At 38.0% G+C, this 15,806-nt stretch overlaps 2 gene segments (V, D, J or C); one reads left to right on the top strand and one right to left on the bottom strand.

Annotated features, from left to right (window-relative positions):
* Window positions 1-12,769: 12,769 nt before the first annotated feature.
* LOC115413980 (Ig lambda-2 chain C region-like) lies at window positions 12,770-14,467 on the bottom strand (the record flags this gene model as incomplete). The annotated part of the segment is given in 2 exon segments: window positions 12,770-13,258; window positions 14,329-14,467. Coding segments are annotated over 2 exon segments (456 nt in total), but the record flags the coding sequence as incomplete, so codon positions are not given.
* Window positions 14,468-15,034: 567 nt separating this feature from the next.
* On the top strand, window positions 15,035-15,806 carry LOC115413979 (immunoglobulin kappa variable 2-29-like). The segment is given in 2 exon segments: window positions 15,035-15,086; window positions 15,176-15,806. Coding segments are annotated over 2 exon segments (378 nt in total).

Below are 15,806 nucleotides of genomic sequence, written 5' to 3'. Positions count from 1 at the left end.
CATACATACATACACACACACATACATAATGTATACATACATACATTCACACATACACACATTCACAAATACATACATACAGAAATACTTACATACATACATATATTATTACATATATACATGCATGCATGCATACATACATACATAAACATATTCATAGATGCTTACATACATACATAAATACATACATACATATATAAAAAACATACATAGACACATAAAGTCACACACAAATACATACACACATGCAAACACACATGAGCACACACAAACATACACACATACACAAATACACACACACACACACATACATACATACATATATACATACATGCATACACGCATCCATACATAAATACTTAATGCTTACATACATACAAACATACATACATACATACATACATGCACACATTCACCTATACATAAATAAAGAAATATTTACAAACATACATACATACTTACATACATATATTATGACATACATATATACATACATACACAAATACATACCTACTTGCATACATACATACATATATACATACATAATGCATACATACATACATACATAAATAGACACATACATACATTCATACATACATACATACATACATAAAAAGACACATTCATACATTCATACATACATACATACATACATACACACATACATATACGTATACATACATACACACACATATACATACATACAAACACAAGTACATACATAGACATACACATAAACATACATACATATATACACACCAACATGCATACACGCATACATATATACATACGTACACACATACATACATACATAAATACATACACAAATATGTTCATGTATATATACACAAAAATGCATACAGTTGTCCTCAAAATTATTCATACCCCTGCCATTTTTTGTAACTTTTTGTTTTTGTGATGAAATGAATGAGTTTTGTCAAGTTTATTTGTGACTTATATGTGATACACAAGTGAGGAAATAAGAACAAATGATACTTGGAGAAATACTTTATTTCAGGAGTATTTTATTAGAGGATTTCTAAAAAAAAACGCCATGTTCAAAATTATTCATACCCTAGGTTTATTAAGTCCAAAGTCTTTTCTTAATAGTCAATAGAGTAGCCTTTTTTCTTGATAATGGTTCCTGTAAGTGTCCATAAGTTCTCTTCTGTCTCCTGTGGGGTTTTGGTCCACTCTTCCAGGACCAAAGCCTCCAGCTGGGTCCGGTTGGATGGTCTCCTACCCATCACTCTGGTCTTTAGCTCCCTCCACAGATCCTCTAAATGATTTAGGTTAGGACTTTGACTGGGTCATGTCCTTGAACCACTACTGCACTACCTTGGTGGTATGCTTGGGGTCAGTGTCCTGCTGGGACGTCCAATCAGGACCAGTCTAGAGTTTCTCAGCACTTTCACGCTGTCATCCAGGACGTTGATATGATTATGTTAAATTCATGATGCCTTGTAACTTCATGAGGTTTCCAGTGCCACTAGCAGAGAAGCATCCTAGCATTATAGGTTATAACCATAGCATTATGTTGCCACCAAAATAACCGAGGTATGAAGGTATCACAGATAACCATCCAGCCAGTATTGCACAAAGGAGTTCTCCATGGATGCAGACACAGGAAGATGGCATGACTCAGGATGAAACATCAGGAGGCTCATCTGGCATTTCCTAGAGCTCTTCTTAACCAAGATCCAAGCTTTTGGTCATCAATCCAGTGATTTGATGAAACAAAGATGGAGTTGTTTGGCCACATGGATGTTGACTGCATCTGAAGGAAGCAAGGAGAAGAATGCAAGCTGAACACAGCCCCAACCATCAAGCATGGTGGTGGCAACATAATGCTATGGGGTTGCTTTTCTGCTAGTGGCACCGAGAACCTCATCAAGATACAGGGCATCATGAAAAAGGAGGATTATGTCAACATCCTGGATGACAATGTGGAAGTGTCTGCTGAGAAACTCTAGACTGGTCCTGACTGGACGTCCCAGCAGGACACTGACCCCAAGCATACCACCAAGGTAGTGCAGTAGTGGTTCAAGGACATGACCCAGTCAAAGCTCTGACCTAAATCATATAGAGAATCTGTGGAGGGAGCCAAAGACTAGCGTGATGGGTAGGAGACCATCCAACCGGACCCAGCTGGAGGCTTTGGTCCTGGAAGAGTGGACCAAAACCCCACAGGAGACAGAAGAGAACCTGTGGACACTTACAGGAACCATTATCAAGAAATAAGGCTATTCTACTGACTATTAAGAAAAGACTTTGGACTTAATAAACCTAGGGTATGAATAATTTTGAACATGGTGTTTTTTTAGAAATCCTCTAATAAAATACTCCTGAAATAAAGTATTTCTCCAAGTATCATTTGTTCTTATTTCCTCACTTGTGTATCACATATAAGTCACAAATAAACTTGACAAAACTCATTCATTTCATCACAAAAACAAAAAGTTACAAAAAAATGGCAGGGGTATGAATAATTTTGAGGACGACTGTACATAAATACATACAAACATACACAAAAAAAATCATAGATACGTACATACATACGTATGTAATAAATGTGTCATCGCGTTGTAGACGTGTAATAAATGTGTCGTCGCGTGACGCGTTATAAACGTGTAATAAATGTGTAATAAATGTGTCGTCGCGTGACGTGTTGTAAACGTGTAATAAATGTATCGGCGCGTGACGCGTTGTCAACGTGTAATAAATGTGTCGTCGCGTGATGCGTTGTAAACGTGTAATAAATGTGTCGTCGCGTGACGCGTTATAAATGTGTCATAAACGTGTCGTCACGTGACGCATTTTAAAAGTGTGATAAATGTGTCGTCACGTGATGCGTTATAAACGTATAATAAATGTGTCGTCACGTGACACGTTATAAACGTGTAATAAATGTGTCGTCGCGTGACGCGTTATAAACGTGTAATAAACGTGTCGTCGCGTGACGTGTTATAAACGTGTAATAAACGTGTCGTCGCGTTATGAACGTGTAATAAACGTGTCATAAACGCGTCGTCGCGCGACTCGTTATAAACGTATCATAAACGTGTTGTCGCACGATGCGTTATAAACGTGTCATAAACGCGTCGTCGCGCAACGTGTTTTAAAAGTGTGATAAATGTGTCGTCACGTGACGCGTTATAAACGTGTAATAAATGTGCCGTCGCGTGACGCATTATAAACGTGTAATAAACGTGTTGTCGCGTGACGCGTTATAAACGTGTCATAAACGTGTCAAACGTGTCGTTGCACGACGCGTTATAAACGTGTAATAAATATGTCGTGGCGTGACGCATTATAAATGTGTAATAAATGTGTCGTCGCGTGACGTGTTATAAACGTGTAATAAACGTGTCGTCGCGTTATGAATGTGTAATAAACGTGTCATAAAAGTGTCGTTGCACGACGCGTTATAAACGTGTAATAAATGTGTCGTCGCGTGACGCGTTATAAACGTGTAATAAACGTGTCGTCGCGTGACGTGTTATAAACGTGTAATAAACGTGTCGTCGCGTTATGAATGTGTAATAAACGTGTCATAAACGCGTCGTCGCGTGACTCGTTATAAACGTATCATAAACGTGTTGTCGCACGATGCGTTATAAACGTGTCATAAACGCGTCGTCGCGCAACGCGTTTTAAAAGTGTGATAAATGTGTCGTCACGTGACGCGTTATAAATGTGTAATAAATGTGTCGTCGCGTGACGCATTATAAACGTGTAATAAACATGTCGTCGCGTGACGTGTTATAAACGTGTAAGAAACGTGTTGTCGCGTTATAAACATGTAATAAACGTGTCATAAACGTGTCATCGCGTGACACGTTATAAACGTGTCATAAACGTGTTGTCGCGTGACGCGTTATAAACGTGTCATAAACGCGTCGTCGCACAACGCGTTATAAACGTGTAATAAATATGTCGTCGCGTGACGCGTTATAAATGTGTAATAAATGTGTCGTCGCGTGACGCGTTGTAAACGTGTAATAAATGTATCGGCGCATGACACGTTGTCAACGTGTAATAAATGTGTCGTCACGTGACGCGTTATAAACGTGTAATAAATGTGTCGTCACGTGACGTGTTGTAAACGTGTAATAAATGTGTCGTCGCGTGACGAGTTATAAACGTGTCGTCGCGTGACGCATCATAAATGTGTCATCGCGTGACGCGTTTTAAAAGTGTGATAAATGTGTCGTCGCGTGACGCGTTATAAACGTGTAATAAATGTGTCGTGGCGTGACGCATTATAAACGTGTAATAAATGTGTCGTCGCGTGAGGTGTTATAAACGTGTAATAAAAGGGTCGTCGCGTGACGCGTTATAAACATGTAATAAACGTGTCATAAATGCGTCGTCGCGAGACACGTTATAAACGTGTCAAATGTGTTGTCGCGTGACGCATTATAATCGTGTAATAAATGTGTCGTCGTGTGACGCGTTGTAAACGTGTAATAAATGTATCAGCGCGTGAGGTGTTATAAACGTGTAATAAACGTGTCGTCGCGTGACGCGTTATAAACGTGTAATAAACGTGTCATAAACGCGTCATCGTGCAACGCGTTATAAACGTGTCATAAACGTGTCGTCGCGTGACGCGTTATAATCGTGTAATAAATGTGTCGTCGCGTGATGCATTGTAAACGTGTAATAAATGTATCGGCGCATGACGCGTTGTCAACGTGTAATAAATGTGTCGTCGCGTGACGCGTTATAAACGTGTAATAAATGTGTCGTCACGTGACACGTTGTAAACGTGTAATAAATGTGTCGTCACGTGACGCGTTATAAACGTGTCGTCGCGTGACGCATCATAAATGTGTCATCGCGTGACGCATTTTAAGTGTGATAAATGTGTCGTCACATGACGCGTTATAAACGTGTAATAAATGTGTCGTCGCGTGACGTGTTATAAATGTGTAATAAATGTATCAGCGCATGAGGTGTTATAAACGTGTAATAAACGTGTCGTCGCGTGACGCGTTATAAACATGTAATAAACGTGTCATAAACGTGTCGTCGTGCGACGCGTTATAAACGTGTCATAAACGTGTTGTCGCGCGATGCGTTATAATCGTGTCATAAACGTGTCGTCGCATGACGAGTTATAATCGTGTAATAAATATGTCGTCGTGTGACGCGTTATAAACGTGTAATAAACGTGTCATAAACGCATCGTCGCGCGATGCGTTATAAACGTGTCATAAATGTATCGGCGCGTGACGCGTTGTAAATGTGTAATAAATGTATCGGCAGCATGACGCGTTGTCAATGTGTAATAAATGTCGTCGCGTGACGCGTTACAAACGTGTAATAAATGTGTCATCGCGTGACGCGTTTTAAAAGTGTAATAAACGTGTCGTCGCGTGACGTGTTATAAACATGTAATAAATGTGTCATAAATGCGTCGTCGCGAGACGCGTTATAATCGTGTAATAAATGTGTCATCGCGTGACGCGTTGTAAACGTGTAATAAATGTATCAGCGCGTGAGGTGTTATAAACGTGTAATAAACGTGTTGTCGCGTGACGCGTTATAAACGTGTAATAAACGTGTCATAAACGCGTCGTCGCGCGACGCGTTATAAACGTGTCATAAACGTGTCGTCGCGTGACGCGTTATAATCATGTAATAAATGTATCGTCACATGACACGTTGTAAATGTGTAATAAATGTGTCGTCGCGTGACGCGTTATAAACGTGTCATAAACATGTCGTCGCGTGACGCATCATAAATGTGTCATCGCGTGACGCATTTTAAGTGTGATAAATGTGTCGTCGCGTGACGCGTTATAAACGTATGATAAATGTGTCGTCGCGTGACGCGTTATAAACGTGTAATAAATGTGTCGTCGCGTGATGTGTTATAAACGTGTAATAAACGTGTCGTCGCGTGACGTGTTATAAACATGTAATAAATGTGTCATAAACGTGTCGTCACGCGACGCGTTATAAACGTGTCATAAACGTGTCGTCGCGTGACGAGTTATAATCGTGTAATAAATATGTCGTCGCGTGACGCGTTATAAACGTGTAATAAATGTGTCATAAACGCGTCGTCGCGCGACGCGTTATAAACATGTCATAAATGTATCGGCGTGTGACGCATTGTAAACGTGTAATAAATGTATCGGCGCATGACGCGTTGTCAACGTGTAATAAATGTGTCGTCGCGTGACGCGTTATAAACGTGTAATAAATGTGTCATCGCGTGACGCGTTATAAACGTGTCATAAACGTGTCGTCGCGTGACGCATCATAAATGTGTCATCGCGTGACGCGTTTTAAAAGTGTAATAAACGTGTCGTCGCGTGACGTGTTATAAACATGTAATAAATGTGTCATAAACGTGTCATAAACGTGTCGTCGCGTGACGCGTTATAATCGTGTAATAAACGTGTCGTCGCGTGACGCGTTATAAACGTGTAATAAATTTGTCGTCGCGTGACGCGTTATAAACGTGTAATAAACGTGTTGTCACGTTATGAACGTGTAATAAACGTGTCGTCGCGTGACACGTTATGAACGTGTAATAAACGCGTCGTCACTTGACGCATTATAAACGTGTCATAAACGAGTGTTGCGTGACGCGTTATAAACGTGTCGTCGCGTGACGCGTTATAAACAGGTCATAAACGTGTCATCATGTGACGCGTTATAAACGTGTCATAAGCATGTCGTCGCGTGACCCGTTACAAACGTGTCAAACGTGTTGTCGCGTGACACGTTATAAACGTGTCGTAAACATGTCGTCGCGTGACGCATTATAAATGTGTCATATAAACGTGTCGTCGCGTGACACGTTACAAACGTGTCAAACGCGTTGTCGCGTGACGCATTATAAACGTGTCATAAACGTGTCGTCGCGTGACGCGTTATAAACGTGTCATAAACGTGTCGTCGCGTGACACGTTACAAACGTGTCATAAACGTGTTGTCGTGTGACGCGTTATAAACGTGTCATAAACGTGTCGTCGTGTGATGCGTTATAAACGTGTCATAAACGTGTCATCGTGTGACGCGTTACAAACGCGTAACAAACGTGTTGTCGCGGGACGCGTTATAAACACGTAACAAATGAGTCATCGCGTGACCCGTTATGAACACGTAATAGCGTCGTCGCGTGACGTGTTATAAACACGTAATAAACGCGTCGTCGCGTGACGCATTATAAACACGTCACGTGCTTTTTTCCAGAGTGACTTACAGGGGAAAACCAATCAAATCAATCAATCAAATTTTATTTATAAAGCGCCAAATCAAAACAAAAGTTACGTCATGACACTTTACATGTAGAGTTGGTCAAAACCAGACTCTAAGCCAATTTATAGAAACCCAACAGAATCCTCTAGGAGCAAACACTTGTGACTGGTGACAGTGGAAGGAAAAACTTCCCTTTAACAGCAGAAACCTGGAGCAGAGCCAGACTCCTGGAGGATGGACGTCTGCCTTGACCAGTTGGGGTTAAAGAGAGAGAGTAAAGGAAGAGAAAAAGAGAGAGTGATAGATAGATAGATAGATAGATAGATAGATAGATAGATAGATAGATAGATAGATAGATAGATAGATAGATAGATAGATAGATAGATAGATAGATAGATAGATAGATAGATAGATAGATAGATAGATAGATAGATAGATAGATAGATAGTGTAGATCTGTATGTAGGTATGGTGTACAGTCATTTTATCACACACATATATGGAAATGTATGTATAAATATGTACATAGTCTATTGTATGAACTGCATACATTTGCCTGAGAAGGACTGGGCAGAAGTAGAACTTATTTACTCCCACCCCCATTCCATAGTCATAGAATCTTTACTCCTACAATTATTCAGCTCCCTTTCATGCTTCCTATCAATAACTAAATAACAACAATAGTACTAATTATGGATATATGTTACAGAATATCAAGTTATTGCATTTTGTGATGTAAAATTGAAGTCTGCTCCACACTCATGTTGGTCAGAGGCATGTTTACTACAGTTGGATTGTTTCTTCATTTTGCTACACTTTTTAATTGTTGAGGAAAACGATGCTAATGCCCTGTCCACTCTTCTTTGGGTTTAAAGGATAGTTACTAACACAAAGGAAGATAACTTTCTCTGTGTTTGGTTCTTTTATTCACACTGAAAATCAGCATTTTAGGGAACTAAAATTGATGTTTTTAAAAAAGTTATATTTTATTATTATTTTTTAATGTGGAACACTTGCTTTTACTATCTCTACAGGGAAATTCAACCCCTGCATTTAACTCATCCTAGTAGATACATATGGAGCAGTGGGCTGCCAGGAACAACGCCCAGGGGCCAACTTAGTGCTCAGACTGTTACAAAGAACTATAAAATAACTATAGTATTTAAAGCACAATGAAAAAGGTTTAAAAGCTTTTACTAAATGTCCTGCATGGCTAACATCATAAAAGCATCTAATAGTATGTGAGTAAGTGTAAGATGCAGTCAATCCAAATGTAACACTTGTCAATGTGGATTTATTTATTTTTTCTCTCTTCTTGTTTATTCCTTTACTTTTTTTTTTTTTTTTTTTTTTTTTTTTTAATTTACTTACCTATTTATGTAATTGTATTTAATTTCTTCCTACCTCACCTCAAGCATTATGTTGTGGGTTTTGTTTTGTTTTTTCTCCGTGCCATGCTCTGGTCTATGTGTATACGATATTTTGTAAATAAAGTATGAAAAAAAAAGAAAACTAGAAGCACTCGGAGAGCGCAGACCTCCGCCAAGGCTGATCAGTGGCCCCCCCTGTGGGCCCACCCACCCCCGATCACCACCAAAATTTAATCATTTCTTCCTTATCCCATTTCCAACAAACCCTGAAAATTTCATCCAAATCTGTCCATAACTTTTTGAGTTATGTTGCACACTAACGGACAGACAAACAAACAAACAGACAGACAGACAAACAAACAAACATACCCTGGCAAAAACATAACCTCCTTGGCGGAGGTTAAAAAAAAAGGAAGTACCTGGATTAAACAAAAAAAAAAAACAAAACAAAACTTGCCAATGTGGACTTGTTGTGAATGCAGTATGTCAGCAGAGGGCGCTCTGCATCCACTTATAAACACAAGAGTCGAACGCACAAGTTGTATTCCGCTGGTATTTTATGACGCTCTTGTCGACTTCCTCTCGTCTTAAGTGTATTTGTTTGTATACCTTTTGCTACCACATCGTATTATCATCCATTTTTTAAATGATACATCTTTTGTCAGGTTAAACATATGTTGTTTTCTATGTTGTACAAATCCTTATCTTCAGTTTTTATTTACATTTTATACAACATTTCAGCTTTTTTGAATTAGGGTTAGCTGTATATACATAAATATCATGGTAAAGTTTGTAGCTTTTAGCTAAATTCAATTTAAACACTGAAACTTTCATTTATTTTACTTTCATTGCAGATTAAGTCAAAAACATCAAGTATTGTTTGTTTTAAATCAGGTGTTTATGGCTTACAGCTCATGAAAGTGTACTATCCCAAAATTCAAATAGATCTAATATGATTAAAAACAATAACAATTTTTAAAAGAGGATTTCTCATACAGACATGTCGATCTTCTGTAAGGTATATTCATATATGCACATTCATATAATACCTCAGGGTCAAGGCTCCTTATGAATGTGATGAATGTGACATCCATGTGGTGTGGCGTGGACGTGATCCTGTGGTCCTGCTGAGGTGTGATGGAAGCCCAGGTAGCTTTGATGGCAGCCTTCAGCTCATATGTGGTAAGTGTGTGTAAATGTATGTATAGGTGTGTATGTGTGTGTGTACATATGTAGGTGTATATGTGTGTATAGATCTGTGTATGAATAGGTATTTACATATATGTGTTATTGTATTATGTGTTTATGTAAATCATATTATATGTGCTCATAATAATATAAAGCCAGAAACCTAATTATTTACTAGTAAGTATCAGTCATATTATGGCATAGTGTATAGATATGATTAGACGAGGAAGGTTATTATTGTTATTAATTATATAAGGAGAAGGGATGGGAGTTTATAAGTTGTACTTCTTCTCACTCCTTTTTGAATATGTAATATATGTCTTATGTTTAAGTGTTTTGTTTATTTATTTTCTTCTGTTTGACATTCATGTTCGAAATAAATACATCAATCAATCAATCAATCAATCAATATGTGTTGTTGGGTCTGGGATCTTCCTCTTGACAATAACAAATACTTTCTCTCTGGGTTTAATGTTAGGTGAGTTGTTTGGCTAATCATGCACAGGTTAACCATAGTCACCAAACCAGCTCTGTGTAGTTTGGACACTATGAAAAGGAAATCAGCATCATAAAGCTTGACAGAAACAGGATGCGCTGTAACATCTCCAAGTTGACAGTTATTTTGACTTAGAAGATGATAAAACACCAGTAGACAATGGCAGAGTGGTTTGTGGGAGAAACGGTAAATAGTCCTCAGTGACTGTGTGATTTCTGCAGCAGTAATTTTGCTGGTTTTCAAATCACACAACTTCATGTCCCTCTACCAAGACCACCAGCACCAGGTACAGCCTGGTCTAGTTAGCACTGATGGTACAGCCCCCAAATACAAATTAACCAATAGGAGCAGAGCTGACCTAAGGACACTCCTTTAAAGACCGCCCCCTTGCCTAATGAGGCATAAATGCATAAATAGAAAAAGGACTCAATGAACTGTAAAAAGGACACACAGAAATAAATAGGTGATGCAGAAATAGAGGAAGAAAATGCAAAAGGGGAATTCTGAAGAGTTTACTATGACTATGAATAATAAAAATGGCGATAAATTCATAAGATGTCAGATGAAAATAATATATAGAAATATGTATGAAAAGAGATAAAGAAAATATAAATAGAAAGCAACACAGAAATAAATGCAGGGATAAAAATTAAAGAAGGAAAAATATAAATAAGGACAAAATAGATAAATAAATGGTAGGGAGATTAATTATCAAGCCATTTTTATATTCCTGTACATATTTTTTCAATATGGCAGGTTCGGTCCTCCATACTTTTCACTTCTGGTCAACTATCCATGGATCTACTTTGATGCATCAGTCTGTGAACAGCCAACCATGTCAGCAGTGAGCATCCATAGAGTCCCCTCCTCGTGGAGGACGCTGAGTGTCTTCTGAAGTGTTGAGTCAGCTGTCTTCTTTGTGATCATTATAATGTGGACAGGACAATACTGACAGATTCATGTATTTATACTGTAAAAAAAAGTTATTAACTCAAACTCAATACAAAATATTCTAATATTTTGAGTTACATTTTTTGGGATACAAGCTGTAGGCTGTAATTATCAAATATTAAAATTCAAAAATGCTTAACACTTTTTATTTTATATGTAATGAAATTAGAATATATACAGTTTTCACATTCTGAAAAAGCTGACCAAAAATATTAAAATCTTCCATAATTTTCAGAGATGCACCTGTATGAAAATAAGGTAACAGTTCATTTCAATTCCCAGATGAGAACAGACTCTCACTCCATTTCACCTCAGATTTTCTGTTTCATAAGAACATCTCTTGACTTCATTAATGTAGCTTGCATCACTTTTATTCATCACTGAAGCTCAGACTTAAAGTTATTTGTCATAAGTCTGAACATCGTTCATATGCTCACTCTGCTCATCATGTTTAGTTTGAGTCAGGATGAGACATTTAAAGACAATATAATTTATCTCTAAATATCGGTTCTTAGAATTTAAAAAAAACAAAAGGCATATTTTCTTTTTCATTACAAAAACTTTTGCAAATAATTTTCAACTCAAGGTGACAAATCCCTGGTTGTTCGTCGTGGAGGGACTGTGATCATCAGCCACAGAGAGTTCAAATGTGAACTCCATCCTGGTTCAGTGGCAGTAGGTCTGGATCTCACTACACTCGAACCATCTGCAGTGTTCAGGGTGCAGATGCTGGTGGTTTCTACTGTCTTGGTCATGGTGGAGGAGTGTTCACACACTGATTTAAACTTGTATTAAAACCTACTTCAGTTTAGCTGAAATAAAATTGTCTTCTGCAGGTGCACAGAGAATCTGTAGACTGTGATGAGAATAACTGGTCCAGTGAATCCAACACTCTGACACCGGCACACAAGAGCTGTCAAGCAGAACCACAGTGAAGCAGAATAAAACTGAAACAGACACTGGCTGAAACTCAGCTCATTTTAGGATGTGTTTTCTTAAGTTGTTTTTTTTTCTCCCTGCTTACTTTTTGTAACTACTGCACAAATAAAAGCCCACTCTATTAAATTCAGTACTTTGCTAAATTAATAAACAAAAAACTCATACTAAATACATAGTGACTGTCTTCATTTCTAAATGATTCTTTGCTGAACAGTAGTGAACATTCAGCCCTCTGCTGTATCAAATCACACTATTTGATAGTAGATATCACAAGGGGCTCAAGAAGCTCTGTTACCAAGAGACGTCATATTATAAAACAAATATAAAAGTCACTGATTTATTATCATGAACATTTGATTTGAACGGTCTTTTAATTAAGTAGGAGCTTTAATGGATTATTTGCAAATATTTTTATTTATTTATTTATTTAGTTACAGGACAGTGTGCATTGGCATTAGTTACAAAGAACAAGATGCATGCACCAGATTTGGCAGAGAAGCTGATCTCCATCTGTTGTCCTGGACAAACGACTATGATCTGAATACCTATTCATTCAATATAAAATAAATACAAAGACACTGATTTTAATGAACAGTTTATTGTGATAGTTTATTTCATCCCACATCTTTTTGAAAACATATCACAAAGCTAACACTATTTTTTTTTTTTTTTCCCAAAGTAATGAACATGAAGCAGAAAATGTCTAAGGATCAAAGCGACATGAGGCTGAAAACACAGAGCAGACATTTGCAACCTGGTCTGGACTCTAATGCTTTACTCTCAGCAGGACTCGGGGTCCAGGCTTTGAGTGACAGGGCTTTGTCCATTCAGAGTGGCCTCACAGCTCACTGAGCCCGCCTTCCTCCACTGGTCTGCAGTCAGCCTCAGGGTGCTGCTCCAGCTGTAGTGGCCGTCAGCCCCCAGGATCTTTGGGCTGTGGGACACCTCCAAGGAGCTGCAGCTGCACGGAACCTTCCAGCCCAGGGTCCAGGATGAGGGGAAGCCCCCATTGGCCAGACACACCAGGGTGGAAGTGTTCTGCTGCAGCTCCGCTGTGGACGGGGGGAGAACGGTCAGGATGGGCCGCACCACTCCCACTGAGACAAGACACACAGCAACAAGAAAACACTGGTGAATGGATGGATGTGATCAGATCACACAGATGAACACGATCTACTGCTGATGTCACACACAGTCAGAAGTCAGACTGAGCAGAATTAAGACCGATTAAAGAAATAAAAGAAACATTTATTCAAGAAAAGACGAGCAAGGTTTGAACAAATATTATATTGGAGTGAACATGTTTATATCATTTACTGAGTCATTTTTTGGCAGTTTCACTTGAAATGACTATGCTCCTTTTTAGTTTCTTCAAAAATGATCTAAAATTACTGAAATAAATTCTTCAGTTCAGTTGACTTTATTTTGAATAAAACAAAAAAACAAAATAATCCTAGCTTAGTGCCAAGAAATAAAACAGATTTCACGAAAACATGAACACTTATAAATATACATAAAAACAAAATACAATGACTTCATTCACATATTCAAAAAGGAGTGTGAGGAAGTGTAACTTATTCCAGGTAGCAACTGAATAAAGACAGAAATATCCTGGGACTTTGTAAATCCAAGATAATTTTTATGAAATACTCAATAAGTCAGACTAAGTCTACCAACTTTAAGCAGCTCTGATGTACATTTATCTGACATCTGTCTCTTTCACTTCCTTTTTTTTGTGTCACATAAATGAACCGTGAATACAATATAAAGCTGTAATAAAATAATACATGTAAGATTTTGTAAGGAAAAAAAGTTTGGGTTTTTTTTATAGTAAATGTTGATTAAAAAGCATAAATTATGGGTGATACAGTAGGAAGATTAAAAACATTAATACCTCAAATCAGTAACAAACATTATTTATAATTATATAAAATGACATTTAGTGAATAAGTTTTGTCCAAAGTGTGAATGTCTTCTATTATCATTCATGATGAATGACAGTATTTAACAGTATTTAAGTGAAACTTGGTCATGGAGCTGATTAAGCAAAACAAAACAAAAATATTGAAAAATAAGAATAAAATTTGACCACAATTGATGATTTAAAAATATCTCAACACTATTGATGGTAATTTTATTGTTAAATGATAAAGTCTATTGTACTTACAGTCAACGATGAGTTCGGTTCCTCCACCAAAAGTCCACCACAGTGATACAAACACATTAAACAGCCGTACAAAAACCTCCTGCACTGTCAGCACACTGAAAAACACCTCTGCTTCATCTGACAAACCACAAAATCTGATATTTATAGATTAACAGGAGTTTTTCAATCACATGGACTGAAATTATTGTACAAATGAGATAAATTCCTTTAAATTTTCTTTACTTTTCAGGTCTTGACAGAGGCAAAGGTTACAATCTTATAATTAATTGATGCCTTCTTCACAGTTCCACATCAAGTCCTGATAAATGACTATGATGTTTTTCAACCACATTGAAAAAAATTATCATATGATTTTTTTCAACCAAATTTTCTAAAGTCATAAAAAGCAGAGATGTTATTTTTGTAATGTAAACACTGTAAGGAAATTATAGGCAGGTACAAAGATTAAACATACAAACCACAATGAAAACAAATGTATCCTGAGGTCTTCATCTGTATTTACTGTAAAGTAAAAAAAATGAGATAATTCCATTCATTTCACCAAATGATAAACCTTGTAAATCCAGGCAGATGTTAGACTCAGTGTTCCTCGTGTTCAGACCAGAGAAGTCATTTCCATAAAGAGGAGGCTTCGCATCATCAGCTGATCCTCCAGCGAACTGAGAAGGTTTATAATCCTGTGAGTCCAACACAGACCACAACCACCATGACTCTCAGCTCCATCCTCATGTGGACCCTGGTCAGCTGCTGTTTCACAGGTTCATTCATTTACACACATTTCAGACATGATGCCTTTTCTTGCCATTTTACTTGTGTTGATAAATGAAGGATGTGTTTTTCTGTGTAGGATGCAGCGGTCAGGTGACTGTGACTCAGCCTGCAGTAGTGACATCTAGTCCAGGATCCACGGTCACTCTGACATGTAAGACTAACCAACCTGTTCATACATGGGGTGAGGGGAACGAGGATATGTTCTGGTATCTTCAGAAATCTGGGCAGAACCCAAAGCTCTTAATAAGACATATCAGCACACACCTTTCAGGAACACCAGGTCGTTTCAGCGGCGGTGGCAGCAAAACGGATTTCTCTTTGACCATCAGTACAGTTCAGGCTGAAGATGCAGGAGTTTATCACTGTATGAACAGGCACAGTGGTGGTGTGTTCACACAGTGATTTAGAGTCGTACAAAAACCTCTGATGCAGAGACACTGAACAGGAAGCTGTTACAGAGGAAGAGATTCTATCACAGACTTCTGAACACAGAGCTCACACTAACCTCAACAAACACAAAGTGTGTAAGAAACAAAGGAACAAATGCTCCCATTATGAGAACACTCTAGTACTAAACGTTACTCTGTGGATGTCGTCTTCTGAAAACTAGTCCATGCATTCATCTTCAGTCGGCTCGATTATTGCAACAGTGTCTTTACAGGTCGACCTAAAAAATCCATTAGACAACTGCAGCTCATTCAGAACTC

The sequence above is a fragment of the Sphaeramia orbicularis genome, chromosome 22 (assembly GCF_902148855.1).
Source record: "Sphaeramia orbicularis chromosome 22, fSphaOr1.1, whole genome shotgun sequence".
Taxonomy (NCBI): domain Eukaryota; kingdom Metazoa; phylum Chordata; class Actinopteri; order Kurtiformes; family Apogonidae; genus Sphaeramia; species Sphaeramia orbicularis.
The sequence above is the reverse complement of the archived record's forward strand: the minus strand, read 5'-3'. Positions and strand labels throughout refer to the sequence as shown.